Source organism: Branchiostoma floridae, chromosome 3, assembly GCF_000003815.2.
Source record: "Branchiostoma floridae strain S238N-H82 chromosome 3, Bfl_VNyyK, whole genome shotgun sequence".
NCBI classification, from domain to species: Eukaryota; Metazoa; Chordata; class Leptocardii; order Amphioxiformes; family Branchiostomatidae; genus Branchiostoma; species Branchiostoma floridae.
In genome coordinates this window covers 29,493,557-29,505,825 of record NC_049981.1, presented here as the reverse complement: position 1 = coordinate 29,505,825, position 12,269 = coordinate 29,493,557, and the positions used below count along the sequence as shown (strand labels likewise).

The window sequence follows — 12,269 nt, the reverse complement described above, 5'->3', positions numbered from 1 at the left end:
AAAGACATACAACACGCTTTGTCAAGAATGTGTTTCACAGGATGTGTTTTTTTCCTGAGCATTTTTCTTCTTTGTCTGTCAGCCACAAAAAGCCTGTATTAGATTCCTGTGTGATAATAACTTAACATTTCATCCCACTAAGAAAACAATGGCACGTTCCACCACTTACTTTGGTAAAGAGCACCAAAAACTTGAGCCTTGTTTTCAAATGGGTTATTCCACTTTGTGCATGGGAGGGGGACAAATCCAAAGCAGAACAAAAAATATCTCACAATTGAAGTACAAAATGATTGTTAATTTTTTTTCACTCAAGAAATTCATACAGAGTTATTTAGTTTTCCTCCAGTACTAGTTCTAGTTGTATTTTCTCTCCTCTTTCAATCACGACTGAAAAAACTGAAACCGCATGCTTGTCATCGATTGTCTGGCGGGAGTCCGAATTCCACAAATAGACAGGAGATGAAGCTAGCACTGGTGCGATGTTGGAGATATGGGAACAAGGAAATTGGTGCGCCAACACGGAAATTAAACCTGCCCAAATTATTATGTCATGCATAACATAAGTGTGTCAGGTATGTGCAGGTGGGCATCTTCCCTTCATATTCACATGTAAAAAATCTGAATCTTGATCTTGGTGCAAAGATTTTTTTAACCTAACAGCCTCTTTCATCTTGTGCTATATTTTCCTTTTCCTTGAAAATTTTGTTCAAGTCATTAACTTCTTCTGTCACAACATATGAAAGGTTTTTTGCTACGCCATTTTTGAAAGATACAAAGTTGATTGTACATGAATGAAAGTATCCAGACAATAACCATTATGCAATCATATCCAAAACAACCAGTTCTTCTTGTTCACCTTGTAGTACCTAGTGGAACTTGAGGCATATTTTTACAGGGAAGGGTTGCTAACGTGCATATGGCACCTCCTCGAACACCGGATACCATTTTACGACCCTTTGAAAAGACGGGAGCAGCCCCAACCAAGATGCCCTTCCCTGAATTTGAACTGCGCTCTTCCGGTTACCAACAGAGGCTGCTTCTCCAAGCAGATCCTATATGCGAGTCTGGTTACCAGATCCCCAAACAACCCGATCTCAAAAATATCTATCCTATACAACAGAAATCTATCGGATACGATAGAATTAGAAATTTATCGGATACCATAGAAATGAGGTTGGGGTCTGGTATCCAATCTAATCCTACGGTAGCATAAGATAGTATCAAATGCTGGCAAAGGAGTGCAGCCGGCCTAGGAGTGTATGGCTACCCCGGTGCCCGTTTGACTCCCTTTGTTCAGCTGTACGCCTTGGCCAGCTTTGATACTATCTTATAGCACCGTAGGGTCTGCTTTGAGATTGCTGCTTCTAGTAATCTCCAAGCAGATCCTACGGTAGCATGAGATAGTATCAAAAGCTGGCAAAGGAGTGAAGCCGGCTTAGAAGTGTGTTTTGCTACATGGCAAATGGACACCACTTGGCTGACTACACTCCTTGGCCAGTTTGGTACTATCTTATACCATTCTAGGATCTGCTTGGAGATTAGCTACTTGCCAGTACTTGCCAGCGATCCCCTGAACACAAGTCCCTGGAGACCACTCCCTTCTCAGCATTTCCATTGAACTGGGGATTAACAGGTCTTTCTTAATTAAAATCATAATCACCCCCCACCCATGCACAACTGTGCCAAAACTGTTTCAGTCACTATATTAATTTGTCATCATGTCTGGTACGCCAGCCAAATCCCTCCCAATCATGCAACAGGGGTAACAGGGGAGTAAGAATGGAATCCGTCGCTCTGTGATATCCGTGGAAGGAATAACGCAGCCATCCTTTACATGTATACACCATGCTTCATCCTCACAATGTATTCGTGCCACCGGTCCATATGGGCCCCATGAATCATACTGGGAGACTTTTGGACTTCAAAATTTAATTACCTGCGATGGCTATCAGATTAAAAATGAAATATATAGAAGTATATCAAATGCTATACTGAGTCCACACGTGTTTCATATGTCTGTGTCAAGTTTAAACAACTTTTGGTAGAAAATAGTTCTACCATGTGCTTTGAACTAGAGTAGCTTGTTCAATCCGAATCAATTTTATGTTAGCTTGTGTAGAGTTAGCTTGTACAATTATTTAACACATGCACCATAGACATTGAGGTCTGGCCAGAGTCTGGTATCCAGGCTAGGTTGAGGGGTTAGCCAAGATATTTTGAAGATGAATAAATAAATAGACCAACTCTTCACAATGGAGACTACCATTGATACAATGACACAAACATGTGACACTGTCAATTTCGCAGCCACTTTTATCCCCCTGGCGCTAAAAGAAATAATCAATGCCATTATCATGTTGGCACTTGCAGCTGGTGTCCTTTATTTAATATTGCAACTGTTTACTTTAGTATTATATCAGTCCTACGTTTCAGACTAGAAGGAAGCTGGAAACAATTCTAAAAGCGAGATAAAGAGATGAGCAAGCTTTATTCTCTTCAATTTACATTCACTTTTGTATTGACTTTTGTATTGTATCATCTGACAAATCATCTACATGTGCAAGCATTTATAAAACAAGATGTAATATTATCTACATGACTTTATTGACACTGGTAGAAGAACAATAAACACTCCACACAAAGAAAAGACTGCACTGTTTTACATATTCTGAGGTCACATTCTTAAATGAAAAATCAGCAGCCTTGATGCTGTGCTTGTTTTTATGCCCAATATGGTACATAATATCTAATGAAGATAAATTTGAATGTAATAGAGAGACATCATTCTGATCAAGGAGGTTAAAGAAAGAGAGGAGAGCGTTCCTATTGTTCCGATCTTTGCCGCGAGTGTGAATCACATCGAAGTGCTAATTGCCCCAATCTGCATCTCGCCAGGCTAGCGTGGGCCTTTGTTTACGAGTCAGTTTCAACATCACTCGTCCAGGAACATCGATTTGGGGCCGGGATTTCAGCGATTTTGAGGATGATTCTCATTAAATACAGCGCTACTTTTACTAAGGAAACAGATATCAATAGTGACGATACTTCGCCTGAGGCAAGTGCGAGCATAGTTCCCCACGGGCCACAGAAATGTGTGTAACAACAAGTCACGCGGTGTAGAAGAACGCTGGGTCGGCTTTCATAGCCCAGGACACACGGAGCTATTTCATAGTATTTGTAAGAAGCTTGAGAAACGCTATGCAACTTTATTTTCAAGTCTGTCAAATTAAGATATCAAGCCATCTGTGTAAAAAAATTGCGTTCCTCGTGAGGCAAAAATTCCCTCAATACCGACAAAATAAATTTCCTCGGAAATATCATCTTGCTTCCCATCATTGCCATGAACATCCACGGAGCCCTCAGAGTACAAAATTCATGCATCACGAACAGCAAAAATCGATCGCAAACAGCAACAACAAATACTTATTTGGCACACCCAAGCCCACTACTATCGTTGAAAAAAAGTCTCTTTTGCGGGGCAAGCGTAATAATTTTTTAATAGACACATGAAGTAGAGAATATTGTTCATAATTCTGAGACAAAAAAATCGGGGATACAGCGACAAAAATGCCTGTAAATTCACTCAACTTGGTCGCACAGCGCCGAAACAAGTATCGACATGATCGCCATCTTGGTCTCTCCACAACAGTACTGTTTGCACACGTCACCTTCGCTTCCCAAATAAGGAAATCTGCGGAAACTGCGCTCATCTCGCTCACAGTTCGGCAACCCTCGGTCGTCCTCGGCCGGGATCGCGGTGCATGACGTCATGGCTGGGCTCATGTGATTGGCTGACACGTCCGGGCTCATCAGAAATGGCGGGAAACCCCGCGGCCATGATGGTCATCAGAGACGCGCCGCCGGATAGCGGAAACAATGGGCCCGGAGGGTCTGAACAATAGCCCGCAGTGGGGTGTTAATGACTGAGCTCTCTCCTGTGATTCTTTAACCTCCTTGTTCTGATTTAATAGTCTCATAACTTTTTTTTCATTTCACTGATGTTGCCATCCATCAAAATGGATAGTGACTGAAGTTGGAAAATATAAACTTATTCCTTCTTTGTTGGCATTAGTATTTCTAAATGTACCAACATATGTATATATATGTCACTCATCACAGATGAAGGCACTTTTTTAATGCTGGTGGGGGGGTGAATTGAAGACTGCTTGTCATAAAGGGTTATAAATGGACTTCCAAATGACATTTGATCCTAACAGTACAACCATTCTCCCTTTTTCATTTGCAGCTGTAAAATGCAAGTAATATTTATGTCAAACCCTTGACATGGAGTATTACATTTTGATTGTCCCCGTCCCAACTGGGATGGTGTTGATCTATAAAGCAGACGCACACTTAGCTGTAAAGCACATCATGTCATAAAGGTCGCCTGTAAGAAAACCAGCCTGTAAAAAGACTGTCATAAGCTGTGCAGTTTTCTGCCGTGTTATTTCTCGAGAGCCGCAGCTGCTCTTCGGGATTAGACGATAAAGACGAGGGGCGTTCGCCGGGGCAGCGCGGCCAAAACAGGGTCAGCGCCATTTGGAACGCTCGTCCGTCCGCCGGCCATTTTTGGAACCAGACCATTTGTGTCACCCCCGTCTACATCTGTGTGAAATACGGGCCCGGGTGCAAATTCCGACGAAATTGAACGGCTTTTTACACAGTACCCTTCACCACAATAACTGAATGGAGGGAAATGCCGGGGTAAGACATAGCGGAAACCCGGCATCACACAATTGCCGCCCCCTTTATGTAATTAATCCTATCTAACTCCGGGACACCACCACTGCTCACTTCCTATCCCCACCCTACGGTGACATATGCAACAGTGGTATCATAATGTGTTCTACAAACAAAAGTTCCCAATCGCAGGACAAGAATTCTAGCCACTTGAGTAAAACTAACAATGGTTGGAAAGCGATAGTGTGGTCGGTGCCTACAGAAGTGATGACGTCTGGCGGTGTCGGATTACTTTGTTGGCATACCAGGCCCCCTTCTGAAGGGATGCGCTGACATATTTTTTTGTGGGTGGCATGTCGGCAGTGTCTCTGCTCACTGAACAACTGTCTGTAGTTTAAAAAAGGAAACTGCTGCCTTATGAAGATGTGTTTAGCACAGATCAAAGGAGACTCGGGGGCAGGCTGTTCTCCCCGGTGAAAAATTGGGGTGAGGAAAATGTTTACCTTAGAAACTGGTATGAAAAACAAGATAATCACCCTAAACAAAACACAAATACATGACCAGACTAAATTAATGACCCAGTATGCCTTTTAATGGCATCTGAAGCTAATGATCTTTACTTTATTAAGTCTGAATCTAATGATGCAGTATTTTGCAGTGTTTTTCCAGTTGAGATGATATGATGATAAGCTTATTAGCTCGTTAGTGATCGTTAGTAAGTACACGGCACATACATGCACATGCATTTGAGATAAGGGGCATATCTTGTAGGGGTAAGGGGTAACAAAAATCTTTGATCAATAAAAAAATTATTAATAATTAGTCTGACAATATTTTGCCAAAACGTTAGGCTTTAACATTTTAAAAAAGAAAAATTAACAAAAAATTCCATAACTAATATAACAAATAAAAGACAATACTTCTAATTCTAATTAATGAAATCACAGGACAACAGCAGTACTAGATTTACTAATTACGGTGCATATAACATTGGCATATAGTTACAAGTGAACACATTTTTTTATACACGTGGACGACGTCTTTTCCCACGGTGTAGGCGTCCTGGACGACAAACTGCTGGGCGTGGCGCGGAGGCCTTATCAACAGTGTTCAAACAGTTCCGCAGGAGACGCTTGAAGTTTATACAGGGCTCGAAATACTTTTTTGTGCATACATGTACCTACACTGGTGCAGGTAACATTGAAAAATTACCTGCACCAGACAAGTTTTACTTGCACCACTCTGAATTTAGGAAGTATGGATCATACTGAAATTGTTCAGGAACCATTGCTACTTATTCTTTTGTTATAAACTTCATACTATTAGGTGGTAACAGCCAATGCGACTGAGCTAATGACAATCCATGTACAGCTACATCATAGGACATTTATGTATAAAACCCAGTTAGTACATGGACCTGTGCAGGTAGACACCAGGAATACCTGCCCAGCTCCAATTTTACCTGCACTAACATGGACATGCAGGTGGTATTTCGAGCCCTGACAATGTTCAAACAGTTGAGCGGGAGACACCTGATAGGGGGGTGAGTGGGCCCTGGGGTGCCCCCACGTCTCTATCAACAGGGTCATGCAGGCAGGCAGGACTTTTTAACCTCAGCTGGCCCGCTGTTATTTTTAGGCCCCATCTCTATGGGTGATCCTGTGGGATCTCAGAAACTTGAGCGCGCTTTTCCGCAATCCCATCTAGTACTAGCCGCATTTAACAATGTGAAATGAACTATACCACGATATTCTGTATCAAGTAGTGATATTAGATTAGTATACTAATGTAGTTAGTTTGTAGTTTTTTAGTAATACATGTTATTTGCCATACAAAAATTACATTGTACCTGATGCAATCGTTGTGCAATAATGAATAAACTTGACTTGACTTGACTTTCTTTTGATTCCAAGGGGGAGGGGGCAGGGAGGGGGGGCTTTCTCTAATGCTATTCACCAATTTTCTCGTTACTCAATGAACCAATCACAATGTTTATTAATTCACACCACTTCATTCAAAATCAATATGGTTAAGAAAATAGAGTGAGTGCTTAGCCAAAAATAACAGGCCCTTAAGTAAATTACCGGCTAATTGCAAGTTTACGTATCCTTTTAGGATATATAAACTACACATGTAGTAATATCCCAGTGGGCTAAAGGGGGCTGCCAATAGACCTTGGACGGTATAAAAATACTGGAGCCTTCCCTGTTAATGCATATGCCATCTGGAATATTTAGATGGGTGCTTTTAATAGGCTTTTATCAGCTGAGCTTTTTGTAGTATTGGCTGATGGTAAAGCCAGATATATTGGCCCAATATAGTCTACGTAATAAATATATTCTATATATGTAGCCATACAAATTTAAATCAACTAACATATATATACATGCTGTTCACACGTATGTACAGTATGTATATACAATTTCCTAGCATTTGAGAAATAGTCTATAAATATTTAATCACTATCAATTGTCAATGCCAAATAGTAACTTAAATAAAAAGGGCTACCTTTCCAATAAATATATTCCTACCAGGCTGAAACTACTCTACTCTACTCAACTATATACATAACGTTACATCTCAAGCTTGCAATTTGGCAATATTAAAAGAATACAGACTTGAAAAATAGATATCAAAAGACAACAGAATTGGTGAAATGAATCAACCACATATTTCCGAGTCAGAAGACAAAAAATTAGCATTATGAGTTATCAATCCTTTTACAAAGTATTAAATATATGTTTTCTAGAAATTTGGTTAAACAGTAGAGAAGTGGCCATTTCATCCATGCACTTCGTAAAAGGAGTCGAACCCAATAACCCATGATCTAGAGTTAGCTTTTACTAGTTTTAGACTAGAGTAGACACCTTTGATATTGTTTTTACTTTGTCTGAATCTCTCATGTTACCTGCAATTAGCCCACAGGCAAGAATTTGAAATAAACTTACTATATAATATAGTTATATGCATGCACTTTTTGACAGTATCAAGATTTTTACGTAACAAGGACACACAACATACGGGTAAAAGATTAAAATATTGCAGATGCCACTGATCTGCATAGCTCATCTGTCAAACACTTTTATGCGAATTGCCTGCATACATGTGGTCGATATGGCAGGACGGTGGCGTCTACTGGATAAGGAACAACAGGGGGAATGGGGTCATGAAATTACAGACAGCAAGAATGCTACTAGCGCTACACTAATTATCATACCTATACATTCAACTTAGCACCCTTCTAAAGTACGAAGTCAAGTTTTGTATCATATATGATCAGGAATTCTAGCTCAAAAGGGATTTAAACAAATGAATGAACATTAACAGTAACATTTCATGAGTGCTACAGAACCTTACAGCTAACAAACTAAACAAAGCTATAAACGTGCCAGTAGTTTTTATCATTTTGCCCAGAATGACTTAATTTCTTCGAGAATTTTTGAAGAGATGAAGAGGCAAATCTGAGAACCAATCAATTAAATTGGTGTGGCCTTATGACAAAGTTTTTGAACATTGCAAAAAGGACTAAACTAGTAAAAGGGTAAGGTAAAACAGTCAAACTGCTCATTGACTGAGGTAGCTAGTGGTAGTACAATGCTGTTTCATAAAGCTTGCGTTTTCAGGGAAGCACCCTAGGTGAATCCCTACTCTTCTCGAAAAGTTGAGTGACTGCTTTGGGTTCTTTTAATTGCAGAGTTTTGACACCACATTCAAGCTTAATCAGGCACTGGCCCATCGGCTTTCTGGTACATCCCCATCCGAAAGGACGATGCGACTCTTTCCAAGTCCGGGAGTGAAACCAGACCGCTGGCTCCACAAAATTCGAACCAGATCTGGCAAGAAGCGGAGTTTAAATGGATTAAAGTGGTAGAACACATCGATAAACCACAACATTTCAGGAGCGCCCAACCAACTGCGGTAGAACACAACCTCTGGCACGACACGAGCGACCTTGGTCCAAAAAAAGCCTCCCAGTTTGTGGTCGCCCGCTGGGGCAGTCCAAATTTTATTTACTTAGGATCAGCCAGGGTCAAAACCCAGGGAAAGAAGGGGAGGGACATCCCTTTAAACCAATACTGGTCCAATGTTATTGTTATTTTTAGAAACACACATCCCCTGAATGCTAAGAATAAACATCAAACAGAAGTTATTATTGCTTCTTTTTGGCATCTCTAATCAATTACACTCTGCTGTGAATCTGACAATATTACAGGTTATTAGTTAGAATTTTCTAACATAACAGTAGGCATTTTTCAGTATATAATCAGTGTATAAAGATCTAAGAGCTCTAATAGAATAAGTCATATCGCAACTACTTGCTTTAATTTCATTAAATAGCTATACAGAAGCAGATATCAGGAAAGCCATATATTATGGATGATGGAAGACAATATAACAAAACTTCCCCTGGGACCCTTTGCAGACATTAAGGGGGCGATACAGGTAAAACTTGTTCACTCACAGTGCCAAGGAGGTTACGTTTAATGAGGCTGCCCCACTAAAACAAATATAGGAGGTTCCGGTCCATCTAGAGAGGGTGTACAACTCAGAACAAGCAAATCCCAACCCTCACAGAACGGAAGGAATTACTCCCTATGTCAAGAAAAGCTCGCTGGAGAGCGGAAACTTCTCGTAAAACCAAACCTGCCATTTCAGTCTAGCACACTACCACCATACTACGCAAGTTCATAATGACACTACACTTTCCTTGGGGGGAGGGGGAAGCCCCTGTAGTGTTAGGTCATTCTCAGATGATCTGATTGCGCAAGACTGGGAAGTCGAAAGCTCTTGCTAAGACTATGGGAATGAGGAAGGCTTTGTTAACAGTGGCCAGGTAAGTACTTCACAAAAACCTAGCTGCTGTTCCGAGAGGCGTCGTCCTTGGCAACGAGAGGAACGTAAACAAACATGTAAACAGTGGCCGAGTTGATGGGGAGGGGGAGGTGGTGACTGTGTACTACAGCATGCTAAAGGTATTCGGTATATTTGGGTGGGAGGCGGCACTTCAGGAAACTACATGAAGTAATATTTATACAGTACAGCACCACCCTCAGCTTCTTGCAACTTCAAGAAAAGAAAAGAAAGGAAAAGAAGATAGACACCACCCAGAAATAAGCCATGTATGATGTAGCGTTATATATTTCAACATTTTGGGAGTACTGTAATTAACGGTAACGCCTATTCTTTCAGACACGGTCAATACAGCGGTATTTTATCGGTACAAGCGAACAGTGTTCATGCGTCTCAGGTAGCTAATTTAGATATTGAAACCAGAAGCCTTTATCTGCCGCGTAGCTTTCTCCACCTTTTGTATTTCAAATCGAGCGGATTTCCATTTGCCGGCGACCCTATCGAATTCAATTTGATGGCAAGCCAAGTTCGACGAAAACGGGCGCTCAGAGTTCCCATATCATTGATCCCCCAGGAGATAAGCCTATATTTTACCCCGAGCTTTTAGGCGGTCAATTTTTGCACCATTGATCTAGCGCAGCCGTGCGAGAAATTATCTTGATCACTATGCCAGAGTAAAAAAAAAAAGAAGGTCTCCCCGAATAATAAACTGGGCGGATCATTTCATTTTATTTGCCGCAGATTCAAATTTGTCAGCTCCCCACTCTGGGGGGCCGATATGGTCCCTGAGTAGTCCCTCGTAATCTCCCTGAATAGGCTGAACGCAATGCCGCGACAGATTGAGCTTTGTTTAATATGGCCCACGCTGTGCGCGGAATACAAAATCAGCCGCAAAGCTATTTTATAGGCAGGGACAATGAACTGGAAATGCTAGGGCCCATTTCGCAATTTGGCGCCGCCACCCCGACCCAAACCCGGGGAACGATATGCCAATTGGACGAAAATCCGTATGCCGCCCTTTAAAATGATGGATCGCTATGGAAACACAACTACGCCTTAAGAGGAAAATCCTCACGCACTGCTCCAGCATGTAACGAGCGACCGCGAAAAACCTGCCTACGAGACACGAAGTTCAATGCCATCCAGAGAACTATCCAAGACAACGCCAAGCAAAGAATATACCTGCACAGACTACCTGTAAAGGTGTTGATGTGCAAATTTTCACAGGTGTTCCCCAAGGTGTGATAATTGTTGCCCCCCTCCCCACACCGACTTACATCACAAAAAGTTGCACAACAATTCCTGAAGTTTCTGAGGAAGCAGAAGAAGTGCGGGAGAGGGAAGAGCCAGTCGGGGGCTTCACCTTGTACTTGTGTGTCTCCACAAACACACAGGCTTTCCCTAAACATGATTGTTCAATCCACAGAAACGGAGGACTTTTGTAGATTTCAACGCCGCGGGGCGAACGAAACCTGATCGCAACACGGTACCTAGAACCAAAAAACAAGAAAAACACTTACCGCAACCCTTGCACACAGCTTTCTTGATTTTTTTCTGGTCTTTCTTGTTGAATAAGACCGGGTTGAAGTGGACTCTGTATACGTCCGATCCTTCTTCTAACGGGTCCAAGAACAGGAAGTATCTCTGGCCCTTCTTTAGGTCCACACAAGATTTCTCAGCTCCGAACTGGGCTACGGTGATGACTTTACTCCGACCGGAGAGCTCTCCTTTGAAAACGTTTCTTCTCAAATTCCTGATTGAAAAAGTCGCGTTGTATCTGTTGGAATCCGGGTTTGGGGACAGGGTTTCCGCGACTTTGGCGTCGACTACGATGGGGGACTGGTAGGCTAGCCACTCAGGACTTGTCCGGACTCCTTCGCCCTGTGGGGGGACGCATGCCCGGGACTGTGGCACGGCCGACAACAGCAGGGCCGACACGAGTACACACCCGAGCAGTTGAAGGGTCGCGGGTTCCAGTCTCTTTAACCTCGACATGTCCGCGGCAGCGACTCGCGATCGGCTTGGTGGTGCTTCCTCTTTGGTGACGAGACGACAATGTGGCGGTGGTCCCCGTGCCAGTTCATGTCTCTCCGCAATCGGGGACTTTCCGGGGAGTTGTGTGTGGTTGCGGGGGCGGGGATCGAACTCGGCACGCCGCTGCCACTACCACTGGAGCCTGCCCACACCAGCGCCGTCCGGGCCGGAAGTTACGTCACGTGGATGGGCAGGGCACCCTCTCATTTCCAAACTCACTTCCGGGCAGTTAACAAAACACAAAGTCAACACACTTCGGACGATTCGCTGTTGTGCTTTCATGTAGCGGTGTACGGAAGGAATTGTTCATGCTCTGTCTAACGTTACGTTAGTGCAAATAAGATAATTTTCCATGGACAGTTTATACGTCAACATTCTGCATGAAGATTTGCTAGTCCAAGGCGGTCTGTCTAGTCTAGATTACTAGTAGCTGCTATAACGTTATGTAAAGTGTTAATGTGTCAATAAACTGCATTAGCATAATAAACGTTAGTGAGAGGATAATGCAATGATTCAGATCAAGGTGCTTTCATCTTTCTTGATGAAAGCTCCTTGTTCAGATCAAATGTTTCACATTAAGTGATCTTAAAGTAGCTTTGTTGTCTTAAACACATTCTTACCCTTGTTTCATCTAAAAATTTAGTTATATGATGAAAGAAAAACAGAATTTACGGTTCCTTTGGGCTATGCGTTTGAACGCTTTC

The 12,269-nt window shown here is 42.2% G+C and overlaps 1 protein-coding gene across 10 annotated transcripts in view; it reads right to left on the bottom strand.

Annotated features, from left to right (window-relative positions):
- The window catches only part of LOC118412562 (pro-neuregulin-2, membrane-bound isoform-like), a 72,892-nt gene extending 61,137 nt beyond the window's left edge, over nucleotides 1-11,755 (bottom strand). For all 10 annotated transcript variants that reach the window (XM_035815491.1, XM_035815494.1, XM_035815493.1 and 7 more), the window contains exon 1: nucleotides 11,052-11,755. In XM_035815491.1, the coding sequence (XP_035671384.1) occupies nucleotides 11,052-11,526 (475 nt within the window). In that variant the 5' untranslated portion in view covers nucleotides 11,527-11,755. The remainder of the gene's footprint in view (nucleotides 1-11,051) is intronic.
- Nucleotides 11,756-12,269: the final 514 nt, after the last annotated feature.